This window comes from Pseudopipra pipra, chromosome 1 (assembly GCF_036250125.1).
Source record: "Pseudopipra pipra isolate bDixPip1 chromosome 1, bDixPip1.hap1, whole genome shotgun sequence".
NCBI lineage: Eukaryota > Metazoa > Chordata > Aves > Passeriformes > Pipridae > Pseudopipra > Pseudopipra pipra.
In genome coordinates this window covers 107,524,065-107,541,516 of record NC_087549.1, presented here as the reverse complement: position 1 = coordinate 107,541,516, position 17,452 = coordinate 107,524,065, and the positions used below count along the sequence as shown (strand labels likewise).

The following is a 17,452-nucleotide window of genomic DNA, read 5'->3' as shown; positions in this document are numbered from 1 at the left end:
TCAGCACTGACTCCAAAAATCAATACACAACGCTTTCTTCTGCTGCAATAAAACATGTAGAATTATGTAAAGCTTGGAGACTAGATTATATTTTCAAAGTCATAAACCATGCTCTCTGCTCACAAATGACTGTGGAGGACAGAACTTATAAAGTGTCCTTTGATCATCTGTAGGCTCATATAAAAACAAAAAGGTTTCAAATGGAATTGTTGCCACTTGCATGTCTCTCTATACAACTGCATCTTAATTTCTCTAGGAAACTCACAAGACATGAATTATGTATGTCTTAAAATGTTACAAAGGCATAATATAAGCTTAGCTGCCTGTCTAAATTATTCTATTCAGACATCTACTAGTATATAGAGAGACTGCAATAAAGATTTTAGGTCTGACAGTTATCATACTATCACCACAAGAGATCAAAGGAGTTTTTCTAATGCAAGAGCTCACAAAATGTGTCTGTTACAATAAGAATTGAACAAAGCATGAGACCACAAATGTTTCACTAAAACACCATAAAATTCTTCCAACTATGAGCAAAGTCCTGGTTTAATTATTTTTGAAACTTTATAAATGAACAAATCTATATGAAATCTCCACAACATGAACTGAAGAACCATGATGGCACAGTATGCCATTTTGTCATCAAAAGAAAGTCTTAATATGTAGTTTAAAAAACCCTTGAGAACCGGCACTAAAGCCTGAGGGGAAATATTCAATCACCTCACCTCTTTTAGTGCCTGTCATTCCCCAGTGCAAGAGAGGAGGAAATAAATCTCTGTATGTGCACACAGACCTCCTACAGACCCTTAACATACCAGCAATTGTGATTAATCAAAAGTTTAAAACTAAGCTAAAAGCCCTTTTTCTTCAAGTATGATTAAAGATCAAAGGAAGTGGTCTAGATTTTTGGCAGAATCTCCAGGTCTCAAGACTTACCATCCAATATACTGAGTGTCCAAATTTGTTTTGGAGGTTTTGGGGGAGGAAGGGAAGGAGGAAGGAATAAAAAGAATGATCCCATCAGCCAGGTGGGTAGTAAACCATAACAAAGTGGTGTCTTATACATTACTATGACAATCAAGTTATTGAAACTGAAAAATAGTAACACATGGAGAAGACAGAAGATTTTTTTTTCACAGTGTAAGGTAAAACATACACAGGTATTCTTCCCAAGAATGCCAAGGCAGTGGAAGGATTAAAAAAAAAGGTCTATTTCAGATGCAAGGACCATTTCTTAATGATGCTGCACGCCAGGCCCTCAGGGAAAAAAAGGCAAGGCTCCGCCTTCTCCAAGGCTTTTTCTATCTTCTCTCTCTCCTGCCTACCCTCTCTGGCCCAAGGAGGCCTTGTACATGTCTGCAAACATGTTATCTCTGCATACCAGGGAGAGAGAGAGCTTGCTCATAGCTTCTCCCTGCGACTTTCTCTGAAACGTAGAAGGAAGGGGAAAAAAAAATCTAACATATTTGAGAAGGCATTTTGCAGTCTTCCTAAGCAAGACCAGTTCTAGCTTTCTGTTACAAATACTTCCAAAACTGTACCTATCCCTACACACAGCAACTAAGCTACTGCATCTTGTGAGGTCTGTTTTCTTCCCATTCACTTCTGAAAGTATGGGCTGAATGCTCCCTAGGTCCACATGGCCCTTGGTTGCCAAGTTTTCAAAACTGTCTGCCTAGAAACAGGTACTCTTAGCACACAGGAAAGATGCAGATAGAATACCAACGAGCAGTGATCACCAATGCCTCTTGTCAGGTAAGGATTAAAAATGGTGGTGTTAAGTTTGGTAAAGCCATTGGCACTGGCAGCTGTCACCCACAAAGCAGATGGGTAAACCTTGGGTACCACTATATAACTTATCATCCCCCATAAACCCTGAAGTGCTTCACAAGCCCACAAAACAAAATTGTTTGCTTCACTCACAGATCCCTTTAGACATTTATCAGCTGAGTAATGCACATCCCCACCACACGTCATTTGAAGTGGGTAAGAGCGCAAAAATCTCCTTATGACTCTAAAAAAAGGATTTAGATAAACAGAAAATAATTACAGAACTGTTAGAAATGAGAGTCTCAATAGTTTAGCATTTCCTCCCCTTTATGAAAACAGTTACAAAATCAAGAGTGATTTCTGCAGACAGAGATCCTGGGTCCAGGACCATGCACCATTGTGCCACCACCAGACACAAATCCTAATGGCCCAGTGGCAAATGTTTCAGATTTGCCCCACAGAGTTTCCTGTGTCTTCAATGACACATGCAGTAAGACCTACTGCCAATCTTGCTGAACTCAAAAGAACTGATGGGTGAAGTTGCAGAATTTCTCAGCAACAGATAACACAAATAGCAAATTAGTCAGATCAGAGAAAAAACCTACCTGATCTCCCATGAATCTCCACAACAATGCCTAACAGAGCAAAGTAAATTTCTTTGTTTTCTTTTTAGGGTGGTCTGGGCTGTTATCAGAAACGAAATCATTCTTTTTCTGAATCCCCTAGAATTACTAATAATATTTCAACTCAAGTTGTGGGAAATTATGTAGACAAGTCCTTCAACTTGTCTACATGTTTACAGACAGAAGGCCTGTAAGTAACATGCAGTTGTTAATACATTTATTTAAAACAATTACATATTATGAAGTAGTCTTTTAAGAGTTGCTTTTTTAAGCTCTTGATTTCAACAATCCTACATCGTTCAGTGAATTATCTTGCTATTGCTCCTTCTATGTTCCTAGATCACTAGATAAGAGAAGTGTCTCAGAAATTCCATGCAAGAACAAGCCTCTAGGTCATCTAGCTACAACAGAATGCACTTTGGACCTCTTTTCTCTCTTTAGCCAGGGCTCTGGTACTGCTGCCAACTAACTTGTCTGAAAGAACTCAGCAAAGGTTATTCCTCACCATGACTTAAGAATTCACCTTCACTCTGCAGAAGAAAATGGTCATTGAGACCACTTCGATAACAGACAGTTCCAATTAGAAGTTAGGCATGATCATTCTTACTGGCTTTCACACAACATTTGAATCTGGTGACTTCAAGGCGCTTCTATGGCACGTGCTGACACAGAGAATCAGTCTCACTTTTCATTCTCAACCAATAGTTCTACAACAAACATCTCCCAGGGAGAAGCTGAAGATCCAGTCAGAGGATCCCAACAAAGATAAGGATGCCAACTGGCCACAAAAGCATGAGTTTGTCATTCTTACAAAATGCCAGAGATACTGTTGAGCCTCATGACAGTTAAAATAGGATGTCTAAGGACCATTAAGACAGACCTGCTCTTTATGGTTTTTTTAGGGTGAGGAGATTGGCTGAAGCTTCCAGAATTCTTACCACAAAAAGGGTGAGATACTGAGGAGCATTTTGGTTGGATTTTTATTTGATTTATTTGGGTTTGGTTGTTTGGGGTTTTTTTGTTTGTTTTAGAGGGCTAAACTACACAGCAGTCTGTCATGATTGTGTCCACTCTTGAATATTTTATCCTGTTAGTGCTCACATGAAATGAAAGGGATGCACAGAATTATCACTGCAGTACTCTCTCTGCATTATTTACAACCTTGGAGGCTGCAGCACTTCAGCATAATATTGCTAACATAAAAGGGCAGAATTTCCCCTCAAGCCAGGATTGTAGTCTCATAGTCTGCAGTCCAATATGACTGAAAAGGTTTCTATGAACTTCCCTTATGTCTCCCATTCCCTACCCGCCACTTTCTAAATGCTGGCATTATGATATGCAAAGAATCCGAACAGATAAAACTTCACAGCGTTCAGCAGAATGGGAATTAGTAAATCCCTGTGCCTCTAGGGAAGAATATATGGTCTTGTTTCATCATTCTATCCAGTTATTCCCACCCCACTCTTTTTCTTGCCTTGTTAAAGTCCTCTGAAGTTGCCCTCATTTCCTTCCATGTCTTGTTCAACAGCTGAATGCAGATACAGAAGAACTCCTCAAATGATCTGTCATGGGTGAAGAACATGGGATGGAAATCGTTGCAGGTCTCACTGGCTAAAAACAGAAAAACAAGGGGGCGTGGAATAAGACATGTACAGGCAGGAGCTTCAAAAAATAAACATACAATACAATCAGCCACAAAATTTAAAAAACAGCATAACTGAGTGAAATCCCAGTTCTTGGAGTAAGGGATGTCAAAACATCATCGTGAAAAGCCAGCCTTGATCTACAGTCTTAAAGTCAACAAAACACAGTATAGACCCTGTCTGTAAGACACTAACAGCAAGAACAAGAGGAAGCAACCACCTGTTTGCCTCAATGTTTTTTGTTTGTGCCAAGTTTTGCTGCTCAGTCCAGGATAGAGGGACAAAGGGAAAAAGTAGAAATCTCCTCATCAAAACAACTTCTGCTACTACTAACAGTATGGTCCATCTTGCCTGATGAAAACCAAACACCAGATCCTATCACTCACAAAATAGTATTAGATCAATGTACACACTGAAATATGTAGCTCTCCTGGCATAGCAGATGATGTACCATACTAATGAATATATCACAGAGGTAACCAGAGAAATCTAGACAGACATAAAGATCAGAATGTAACTGATTAAACTTGTTCTTTGAAAATAACTGGAAACAAAAGCAACGGATCTTCTATAATCTGTCCCTTATCTGAGACAGAAATAACAAAAAGGAAAAAACAAAACCAAAAAACAACATGCAAACTTCCTTTAATCAAATACTGGCTTTGAGGAAGAAAAAAAAAAAAAGAATACTGTAGTGAGGATCACGAAATGGAAAAGCAAGAGTGTGCTGCGAGTCTCCTCAAGCAAAGAATAAATTTTCAAAAACTGAGGACTGAAGAAATGCTGGCCTCCGGGCACATATGAGCAACCTGGGAAGAGAAGTGGCTTTAGCTAAGAACTGAAAAGAATCTTTAAACTCTGCTGTGACTTGCAGGGCCACCTGAGTAGGTTACCTATTTATGTTCCTAAAAAGATAACAAAAAAAGTAAAATTGATTAAGCCTTTCTTCATATACCTAGTCCCCAAATCTCTCAGCTTCAGCTTTCACCTCTGCATGAGTGCTCCTTTGAACTCGGCAGAAGTCACTCACATGCCTGAACAACATCATCTTCCCTTACTTCATGATCAAACAGCCACTGCTTAGGCAACTTCCTCCTTTGCAAGAACAGCAGAATTATCAAGCACTGGGATAAATCACTCTTTCCTGAGGCTGAATCTGCTTTCTCCCAGTGGAACTGGAGAATTAGAGACTCTTTTCAAGAGAATGGGAATAGCTCAGGCAGGCTGACTCCCTGCACCAGCTGCAGACACTTGGTCCTGGTACCTCCTCTAGACACAAAACTGCCCTTTCAGTGTGTTTAGTTACCTCTACTGCACCAGCAATTCTGCCATAGGAACATGACTTGTGCTTAGAATCACCTGAACCCTCAAAGAAAAATGCTTTCTGATATTTCCTAGCATTCAGTATTAAAATTATAAAGCAAAACTCGGAAGCTTAATTGCAAATTTGAATCTTAATTTTAACATCAGATTTACTAATCAATTCTTCAGCTATGTGGCAAGGACAGGAATTAAATTTGGAGCACAGGTTTCATTGTAATCAAGTAAACTCCATTTACTTCAAAGGATTTGCAGTCAAGGGGGAATTAGTCAAAGCAGAGACGTATATTTAAGAGGAACCACTCAATCGCTTTTAAAGAATAAAATGCCTCAAGCATGTTTTTCAGAGCACCTTCAGCTTCCATTCACTCCACTGGAGCTCCAAGGGCTCAGCACTTCCAATAATCAGACCTTCAGCTTGTAAAAATGTCAGAGACACAACAGAACAGATTCTCAGAGGGCACTTGTCTTTAAGTCATGAAATACTATAATGATGAGAAGAAATAAAATAACACCAAGCAGAAGAATGCAGCCAGTACCTTCACTGTATAAATCACAGCACGAAACAAGGCAATAACCCTCGACACGCACTGGCCTTTCTGATCCTCCTCAAAGCCTGAGTTTCTCACTGCTCCTGCCCATAAAAATCAATAAATCAAAATTAATGCAAAGGCTAGGGATTCTCAGAAAATTGATCACTGGTTCTAACTCATGCTCCTTATCATAATCAGCCTCAAACTGTATCTACTGTGTTGACTGTTCTGCATGCAGAATCAGAGATGCCACCTCTCTCCACCTTTTTTTTATAAGTAGGCAACAATAGTGTGTTTTATGGCTTTCAGTCTCAAAATGGAAGAGTAGAAATCACTGTTATTGATAAAAACGGAGAAAGTTAGGCCTGTTAAAAAGCAGGATCAATGTCTTAAAAGTAAAAAACAAATCCTAGGAATAATTCAAAACCAAATGATAAACAGCTCCTTCAAAATTCTCACTCATCCGGATAGCAAAGCAGAAAATCCATGGTCTACTTCCATGGTAGTTTTTTGTATGCTATGAAAATTCCATCTAAAATAATACAAAGTAATACAATTCAATGTAAAATCTTCAGGTTTCAGCTCTGGTCACATCTATTTTCTGCTTGGAGTGTTAAAATATCTAATGAAAGATAACCCTTGCCCCAATACTTTCCTTCTCCTTTTGACAGGTGAGATGAGGATGAAGGAAAAGGCGGTACTGTGTTACTGGTATGGTGTTGAGACCAGAGTAAGACTGAGTTACAAACTGCTGTCTTGGTCCACTCTCTCCAGCCCCAAGTCAGAGGCTTTAATACCCTTAATATAAGAGGACTGCCTCTCTCTGCAGAGTGAGTAAATTTAGAGGCTGTTCAATTTACTAATTAAAAAGTACTTGAATTTATTTTTTCACTAACTTGCAATTCGACTAGTTCTAAACTGAAACAGAGGTCCAGCCTTAGAAATATTTGGAGACCTTCTGCATAAGAGCTGCGTGCAAAATTCTGGCCCTTAAGTCCAGCACTCTCTAACCTTCTTTTTCACAAGCAGGGACTAACCAAATTTATAACCACATAAAAACATACACATGGCTGCAATGTGGGGACACAAATCATCATGATTATTCATCATTAAGTTTTAATTACGCCTCTGTGAGATCACCTTCGAAAGGCAAGTCACAGATGTCTGGCCTACATAAATCAGGTGAAGATCTTGTTGATTTTCCTTTCTTGGCACAATTCTTGAAGCTGTAGATCAATATGCCACCTTTCAGGATACAAGTAGTCCTTCCAGCTTCTAGCTGATCTATAGCTGGAACTTAGAGGAAGAAATTTAGTTCATTCCTCATTCTAAATTGCACTGGCAAAAAAAAAAAGCTAATTTCTACCTGGGAGTTTATATGGTTCCTTCAGTGTATACTTTTAGTCCACCCAACACAATTCTGTCTGTCAGTTGTTTCCTAAATTACAACAAGACATTCGAATGCCCCAGACTATTTGAGAAGTAAACAGATATGACATGTTACCTTGTTCTGCTGTGGATTAGTAGAAAACAACAGGGTAAAGTAAATCAATTGAGAAAGAAGAAAAGAGTTGTACCTTCATTTTTTAGCCCATCTCTAAACAACTTTTCCCATGAGACCCATCATCAGGGTTGAATTTCTTTTAGCTGTGTCAAGAACAGTCAGGTATTTGCATATTTGCATAAGCCTGTCTTGAAAGGGCACAGATTATGTGGTGATGTTTCACTAAGTGTTTGGCTTGAAGTACAGCAGAGATTTAAACTTCAAAGTTCTACTGTGGTGAACTGAATAGGACAACAGGGATTTCTACATGCAGGACAGAGTCCAGGAAAGGACCAGTGTGCCAGACCAGACAGCAGGCTGCTGTGTCACCTCACTGTCCAAATCAGTAAGAACAAAAGGCCACTAGTTCAACAGAAACTGGCTAACAGCTGGAAGGACTCATGACATTTTACTCCCACGTTAAATGTAGACTACGTGTAGACATCTATAATTAGTTTCCACTAAAAGGAGGGAAAAAAAAATATGATTTTTTTATCTTAGAATTTTTTTTGTGGAATACGTGGGAGTAATACAGAGATAAGCTCTCCCTTCCCCCAAAGGTAAAAGAGCAGGCAGAGACACAGTAATACACCTCTTTAAGCAAGGTACTGCCCTTGATCTTAAGAAAACTCTGCTTGCTTTCTGATCCTGCTAAACTGCTGTGTTGATACTACTCATCCCATCACTTCTTTAAAACGGCATATGGGCATTCTGACCTCCGTTGTGAAGTTCTTGAATTCAAGAAACGAAAAAGGTTGTACTGGTATGAAAGCCATATCTATCATGAAGAGAATGTTTGAAATTAGGAACCACCCAAACCATTATTTTCCAAATCCATGCATGATCCTATGGGGGATCAAGCTGAGGTGACTTCAAGAGCCATTCTTCTGTAAATTTGAAGCTTGGACCCATGACATTGGGAAGGTATATGAAAGATAATTTGCTAATCACAAATGAGACATCTCATTCACAAATGTCAGATGTACAATTGGTCTACAAAGAAGAAGTTGAATAGATCTGAGTAAGTAGATAATAAATAAAAGTGATAAGGTTGCTGCGTATTCTCAAATATTTCAAAAACAGGCAGGCAGCCTAAATCAATCACATTATTCAGTCAGCCATATAAACACGGTCACCTGGCAATAATGCTGTCAAACCTAGAGGCAGACAAGACACCTGCGGTGAGGAGTCAGCCTCTGTGCTGGGGTTGGTATTAATAGATCTTGTGCACCCTGAAACTCATCAAGAAAAGCATCCTGAAATAGCATCAGCACGATTTTGAGATGAGGGATGCAGTGATGCAGAGCCCTGGGAAACTGGTTTGTAAAGTTCCAGGGAGAGAGGGGTTCAAAAATATATCTCCCTGTCTGAAAGGTACCTGGGAGCCATGGGATCGAATTTTCAGAGAGATCTGTGCTTTCTTTTCCTGAGCTGCTGCTTAATTCCGGGTGAGTCATTTATCCCCTCAGTTGTTTTCCCCAGTTTCACAGAATGGAGATGATAATATTTGATCAGAGAGGAGGCGGGTGGAAAGATCCACTGCACTTTCAGAAGTGCAGCAAGATCCACAAATGAAGGGTGCAATATGGACCTTGGAAATATCATCTCCACTTGGCACAGCCTCCTCTGGGATTATTATTTGCCAGTAACAGAAGAACCAAAGAGCAACTAATTCTCACTAGCTCTCAGGAGAAGAAGCACTGTAATTTATGCTTCTCCCTGAAGATGCAATACAGTAAAAATAACTACTGCCATGACCATTTTTATACACAATCAAAAATTCTCTCAGTAACACATAGAACATATAGGAAAAAGTACACCTAATACTGCAGAAATACAGTGATTGCCAAGTTATCTATACTGCTGATTGTTGTAGTCTGCTGGCAATAATTTGAACCTCTGGCTACCTTTCTGGCACGTGATAGGGAAACTGTAATTTAAAGCAAGGAAGGTCACTAGCAATGCCAGTGCAATAACGAAGAGGTAACACTGATGCCAATCATGTAATTTTCTTTCCTAGGGAAAAGTTGTCTTTAGAACACTCCACTGGTATTAGAACAAAAGCCACCAAAATTACCTAGCAACACAGAGCTACAAGAGACATTCAACGTCTTCCCTTACCTGATCACATATTAAGTTGGAAAAGAAACAATATGAAATCATTAAACGTGCAGCAAAAACTACCAACTCAAACTCTTCATAAGAGCATAAGGCACCATGTCTCTGAACCTATGAGACTTATAAAGAAGCTATAGAGGGAAACTGGAAAAAAAAGCACATATAAAAGGCTTCCTACAGTCTGCAAGCTTTCTCAAGGCTGAGAATAAATTCTACTATGCAATGAGAAACAAGGATTCCATGAAGTTTCAGGACTAGGATGTTCATGGCATATGGAGCCCCAAGCTCTTCAGTAACTCACCCAGATTCATTTTGAAGATGACTGCTGCTGTGTTAGAAACACATCTCCTCTACCCAAAATATCATTAAATGAAGAAGCCGCTATTTAAAAATTCACCTCTCTCATTGTCCCAAATAAAAGTGCTGGAAGAAGAACCCTGACTATTGCAGCACAAGACAATAAAGCCCCACACTTATCACTACCAACAGATCCAGCAGTTCAGAGGTGGCAATAAGGAGACAGCTGAAGAACAATATCCTGGCAGATTCACCCTGCCAATTCAGAGCTGATGGTGAACTGAAAGAAAGCAATGAAGACAGGGGTGTCCACACAGGCAGGCTGACTTTGTAAGGATAACTCCTTTTGCAACTCTCAGTAAATAGAGAGACCTCACTGCACCTCTCCTGTTTAGAATAGACCTGAAGACTGAACACTATGGTTTGGAAAAGCAAACAGAAAGCCAAAGTGCAAAGAGGAGAGTTCCCAAAAAGGCTTTTAAATGCAACAAGGAAATGACAAAGATTACAAAGAGTCAGCATCGTGCTGATAAGGGTACCCCATCTCTTTCAAAAGCAGCCTATTTTTATTTCTGACAAAACAGGTGCCAGTTATAAATAAATCTGAACTGTCTCTACAATCTGTCACAGCACACTGTTGGGCAACAGGAAAGTACTCTGCTTCCCTCTTCATTCCTTCACTACTCCCAGTATTAAAAAAGCAGTGATCAATAACAACAAGAAAATGTAGTTTTAAAACCTGATGGATAAATTGGAGTATTGTCTTCAGAGGTGAGGGAGCACTTCATACAAATTAGTCACGCGCTTCTAGGAGAAAAATCCTTGAGAGTGGAAATGGTATGAAAAAACAAGTGCTTGTATTCATCATACCAAAAAAAAGTCTTTTGGGGGAAAAAAGACATAGATTGGCATGCACAGATCTGCAATTATGCTCTGGCATATTTACAGTATCCCTGAATAACAATATAGAATCATAGATTCATCTAGGTTGGAAAAGACCTTTAAGATCATCAGAATGTTAATTGATTAATGCGATAAATTTGCTTAGGGACTATGAAGTCTTTATGGGCACTTCTAGTAAACATATAGAACAAGAGGGAAGTACATATATAAAGCAGAATCTACAGACAACTGTTTAACAAATAAACATACTATGCAAAACCTTCTTACAAAAGATAATGCTGCTGCTCTGTCAGGTTCCTATCAGGTTCCTGACATCTTGTGAAGCACACAAAGCAATGATGGCTATGTGAAAGCTTAAAAAACCTGAACCAAACCATCACATAAAGAAGCATTTTTGACAATTTCTAAGCCAACAGACTGTCTGCTTGAAGTCCAACAGAAATAGATAGTGTCACTGACAGAAGGCCAGTTAAGCTCAGACCTATCAATGGAAGCATCTTATCACATCTGCTGCATGTTGATACTCTGTTCCTTTACCTGTTGCATCCTTTCTCTCCTAAGCTCTCAGAGAAACTAGGCTTAACTGTATCTCCAGTCATATCAGGAAGAATGAGAGTAGCAACGGGGGAGGTAGGTGTTTATAAAGACTAGCATAAAGGCAGTCACACTGTGTAACCACTCTTTCTAGCCCTACAATACCTATTGGTAAAGTTTATTGCTAAATGCTATATTGTGGCACATGTTCTAATAACTGTTGCAGCACCTCAGACACAGAACTCTGAGGGCTGGGGTCAGAAGTTTTTGGGTGCAGAAGTGGACACTTGTTCTGTCTTTGTTTGTGCATCTCCTCGATGTCCCTCTCAAAATCAGTACAGTGAGAAACTGCCTTTCATGACAGGATTGTTGTCTTTTCCCTTTTTACTCTGACTCTTCTAGAGCACCAGCTTATTGCTTCTCCTCCTGAAGGGATTTTTGCTAAAAAGCGCACACTTACTTCTAATTACTCATTTTCTTTATTAGAAAGAAATAGACTGCATTACAGGTTATAACTCATGCCTCTCCAAAGACCTTCTGTGAGATACTTCACCAATAATATACTCTGGTTATTATTTGAAATACAGACCATGCTGTTTTGGTTCACAAGAGAGGAATGGTCACTTAAAATTAACTCTGCTTTAAGTAGGCTGGTTAAGGTTCCATCTGTAAGCAAAACTTAAAGATGTCTACAAAAACCTGCAGGAAAAACACTGCAAACAGTAACCTGGGAAATCTACAGATTGTTTTAGGTCCCCCCTTGCTACCTAAGCAGCTTCCTTTCCCTGCTCCCTCACACAGACCTATGCATTAAAATCAGAAAGAAACTATGTGGTTACACTTTTGTGTAAGACAACTAGTGGAAAGAACATATTTTTGGGGATATTTGATCTTACAAGTAAGCAACATCAGGACAACTGCAAGGGAAAAAACCCCGAATGAGCAGATGGAGAAGCCAACAAACCAACAGTCAAGTCAGGGAGGAAAATAATCTTTTTCCTGGTACCAAGGCATTCTTCTATTAGAAAAAAAAAAAAGGCTACAACTGAATTACCCATGCAGACCTGGCACAAACCCTCTGTACTCACACAAAGGGTGTCTGTATATGAGATGCCTCCTTTGGTGCACTTTTGTGACAGGCTGTTAGGCTACCTTCAGTGCCCCCATGGTGTGGTATGAGACACGCTGGCTGCCTGATACCTCTGCCTAAGCAGTCAGGCCAGCTTCCAAAGTGTGAAAGCTGTGAGGACAAACTTCCAGCTACCTAGAAAGTGAGCTAAACTCACCCAGCTCCTCTGCCATTACAGAAAATGAAACAGAACAAAAGCACTCTAAATTCAACCACTTGCTTTGAATCAATTCCAGATAATATGCCAAACAAAGTAACAGACTGAGTCAAAGAGGGAAAGGACACCAATAGCAATAATAAAAGAAAAAAAAGATTGTCTGTGATTAAGGTGAGGGAATTCACTGTATCACACATCCTAGAGCAAATGGCAACTCATTTTTCACATCAGATCTGGTTCTGAGCTATGCTGAAACTACAATGCTTGCTCAAGAACCGGGATGTACACACCTACTAGCTCTCCCTGACTTTTTTGAAAATATGTGTAGTACCACCACTACTACAGCTCCACATAGAACAACCCACCTTAGCTCTTACACCTCTCCTCCCTCCCCTTCTGCATCTCTACAAACTCTGTATCTCCTTTAAAAGATGCATATTTATACATACATGAACCAAATTGCCAAATAACATCTTTTCCCCCCACTTTGTGAAAGTAAAATGTGAGCAAGAAGAAACTGGTCAGTGGCAAAATCTTGTGCAATACACCCCAGGCTGGGAACACCCCCTAGCATGTCTACAGCCCACTTGCTATTCCATTCTTGGTCTGCCATGGGCAACCAGCAGTGGTAAGCACAGCAGCAAAAACATAGTGGTCTGTGGGGGAAACACCAATCTTCCCACTCCTTGTGAATACAATCTCTCTTGGAACCCAGTTAGACTTGGTGAGGCAAAGGTCATGAACTCATCATGAAAACTGCACCTTAGTTATCTAACCGCAACCACCTAAATTATTTTCACTCCTTACAAATTGTCTTAATCTGTAAATTATGTTTTTAACGATCTGGGCTAGAGTCCCAAAGTCAGACTGACAGAATAAAAATAAAACTGCTGAAGCATACTCTTTTAACACAGACCAAAGTGAGTAACTGCTACTCACAGAAAACGAAAACAGTGATGTGGCAGGGTGCAAGCTGCTCAGGAAACATTGAACCTTAGTGCTTGTTAGTGTATTTATCCAAGATCATGGCCATAACAAACTGAGTAACTGCCAAGCATGTCCAAAGGGCTTTGTGAACATTAATCAATCTCTAGGACAGTAGTTAACACTAACTCTTCAGATGTCAAACTTAATCTCTTGAAAGGCAAGCAGAAAATCAAGTTAATAAGACCACAGGCTTAACAGAAGAAGCTATTTAAACAACACATTTCCAAGTGGCACATTCTGCTCATAAGTTACTCTCATGGAGTTTTTTACTTCATACACCAATACAAAACTAAACTCAGCTCTTCAACTACAGCTGACAGAGCAGAGTTTTGGATAGGCAGAACTACTGTTATCAAAAGTTATGTTTTAGAAATGTTTAATTAGGCTGTAAAATTGCCCTACTTTATGTTATTCTTCTTCTTTATAGGCTAAAACATTGAACCAGCATTTCAGTCATCTTACTGTAAAAAAATAATATCTTAAAACATTGTATTTTAGTCTGGAAAACAGGTTGCTTGATGAAAGATGTTTTAGAGAGTGCAAACATTTTAAAATTAATTCCTGCTCTATATCCTAGGGCATTTGCATTGTATATTAACAGATATAATTCATTATAACTCCAAACCTTTTAGTTTCTAAAGAAGCTTAGAGAATCACCTAGAACAGGATATGTGAAGTAGTACAGATTTTCTCCTCATGATGCTGGGAGATAAAAAGCCTGCAGGATCCTGGGAGATAAAAAGCCTGCAGAACGCTGGGAGATAACAAGCACTTGAGTATAAATGAAGTGAATACATGGGAGACAGGGAAAGAGGCCCAGAAAACACATTAAGACTTGCTGAGATCACATCTTTGTAAAATATCAGAATCAGGATGATAAGGAGGAAATTTGGTCTAAAGTATAATGTCTCTGGTGTTAATAACCACATAGTATTCCCTGACAGCTTGTTCCATTACTTATCTAGTCTCTAGTTTTGTTGTTGTCATTGTTATTTGATATATATTTTCTCTTTTGTATTTTAAATCCATTATTTGTTTTCTCCTTGTTGACTACAAGAATTGAATAAGATAATTTTTACATCATGCCTTGAGGTTCCTGAAGACATTTATATCTTTTCAATCACTTTATTCCACTCTGACCATGAATAATTGCTTAATTTTTCCTTCAGGGTCTTATTTTCCCAAGTATAGTATCAATCTCTCCAAAAATATGTCTGTATGCATGAGGATCACAGAATAGAGACATACAAAGACAAAAATAATGATTTCTCAGAACCACCAACAACAAAAAAAGTAGACAAAACCCTTCAGCTGAAATTTCTCTGTTGGACTATGGGTGTATTTGAAAAAGGATCTAAACTAACCTTCTTAGAAATTCTCTCCTATTACTCCCATTCCAGACACTTAGCAATTTCAGATAGGAAAAATGAAAGTCATCTTGTATATATAAGATCTCTCTTTGCTTCTGCATTTCAGTTTAAAATTGGTTCTCAAAATTTAGGATTATTGCTTGGCTGGTTTTTCACAAAGCATTATCCCAGTCATGTCTCAAGAGACATTGCATATGAGGCAAGTGTACTGGCCTTGCTTTCATTAAAATAAACTGGTTCATAACACAAGCTAAACTATATAAATTCATCTGAAAAAAATACCATCATGTCCTAAGACAGCATTTTTCAATTTTCTCTCAACTGAATCTGACCAACTGTGACATCTGTATGTACAGGTTATTAGCATCTATTTAAAAACTGTGAAGTAATACATCTGGAAAAGGAAAGTGTTTCCCAATCTACTGTAGCAAGTTACAGAAATAACATTTCCAAACCAACCATCAAGAAACAATTGACATTTCCAATGGTTTTGAAAAAAATAGCTAAATTTCTCTGTTGCCAATAGGACACGTTAGATATGTTGGTTTCAAAATCACTAAGGCAAAAGAAGCACTAGACTGACTTTATGAGAAAAATAAACTTCAACTCCTTCCCATTTAAACTTACAAAAAGTAGTAGAAACTTTTCCTACGTTAGATTAAAATTCAGCAGGCAAAACTTTTTCCCAGCAAGGAATTACAGAGAGTTTGAACTGAATTGAATTCTAAACCTCTGAGGTTTTGGTTTAGGGATTGTATTTGGATTATTTTTAAACTAGATCCCGACCTGGTTCAATATCTCGAAGTATCTCTTGAGCCCGAATGGCCAGAAACTTAGAAATGGCAGATCGGAGGAATGGCTCAACTGAAAATGTAAATCCTCTGTCCTCAGTTGCAAGCTGTTGAGCATGAAGAACTAAAACCTGGTCTTAGTAAATATTTCTGCTCCTGCTAGAGAAAACCTGCAGCTGAAAAGCTCCATGTATCTGTATGTATCTGGCTGTCATGGGGTCCGAGCGCGTTACTTCCCTTTTCTTACAGGTTTTTTGTCTCTTGCTGCCCAAACGTAGCATTAGCACCAATCCCACTCCCACTGCCAAAGTGCCACAGATGAGTTCCAGCTTAAAATGGAACTAATTTAAAATAGACTCAACTAATTTCTCCTTGTGTTACCTATCAATATTTCAGAGGTCAACACCTCCTCAGACAATGCAATTGCAAGGGTTTCCACTTTACCGTAGTAGCCTTAATAGGAAGCTAAAATTTACAGACTTTTTTTTCCTTCTCATGCCTGAAAGACATGAGGGAAATTTCTTTGAAAGTAAAATCAGCACAGTAAAGGCTTTTAAGATGCAAGTTCAAGCTATCAGTGGTTTTTGACAGTACAAGTGGCATCCCAGCTGAAGCTGTACTCCGTTTCTATGCTCCAGTCCAAGCCCAAACCAGGTGCCTCTGCTGCCTGAGCAGAGGAAGGGATTTCTGCCACCTCCCAGAAGAAGCAACACAGTCACATGGTTGGGGACATAAAGCCACCTGGGTGATGGCATGTTTCTGTGCTGTAACCCTGCCATGGTGCCTGGCCTGGCACCCCCTGGGCCCAGAGAATGGGCAGCAGCAGACCTCGCTCCTGTCATGCTGACAGTTCAGTCCCCCAGTTTGGTGTTTCAACATGTAAATAGCCACAGTTTCTTCATGCCCTCATAAAGACTTTAGGTCTCAAGCTTAAGTTTTCACAGCTACCCACATGAAAGTACCCCAACTATGTGCCAAACATTACTGAAAAATCTACAAGAGAATCTACTTTATGTTAAACATTACCTTTCTTAAAACAGGCCCCTTCCTTCACCATAAAGCACCCTTCCTACTCCATCTCATGAAGTCCATCTCCTCTGTCCTTGCAAGGAAGGCAGATTTTAAATAAATTTGTCATGCAAGAAGAATACAAAAGCAAACACAAGGATTATACTTAATAAAGAGAGGAGGGAAAAATGAAATTGGTAATTCTCAGGGCTGATCTCAAGAGCAGACACAGCTTCAGAACAAATTTTGAAAGAAAGTAAGAACATATTGAGGTGAATAGACTGGAATAAATACTGCACAGGCTTACCAAGAAAAGATCAAGTCTGATTCATATAATCTTTGATAAAATAACTACTGTTTCTCATGTGTGAAATGTGGTAGGCTTTATCTGCACAGCAGACAGATTAGTTCTTCTGCATCTGACTTGATTTAAGAAAAATATTTTGATATAACTATGTGTGCCAGACAGAAAATCAGTAATTCATCTGGACAAAATAAGATTTGATACAAGAATCAGTGTGGGTGAGGTATTGGCCACATATGGAAATGACAAAAAGGAAAGGGGAGGTATCAAGCTAAGGGCAGTACTGTTAGAATGTCTCAAAAGTCAGTCTCAGACTCCAGATTTTCATTAATGACTTTGGCACAAAAATCCAAGAGTACCTCCACAAAATTTGCTGGAGCCCAAAAGCTGCTGATGGGAAGGGAAGATCAGAGGGTCAT

At 39.1% G+C, this 17,452-nt stretch overlaps 1 protein-coding gene across 1 annotated transcript in view; it reads right to left on the bottom strand.

Moving 5' to 3' along the window:
* ELMO1 (engulfment and cell motility 1) overlaps positions 1–17,452 on the bottom strand; it is a 316,924-nt gene that overhangs the window by 102,219 nt on the left and 197,253 nt on the right. Inside the window, exon 17 of the mRNA XM_064669895.1 lies at positions 3,871–4,007. Coding sequence (XP_064525965.1) covers positions 3,871–4,007 — 137 coding nt within the window. The remainder of the gene's footprint in view (positions 1–3,870; positions 4,008–17,452) is intronic.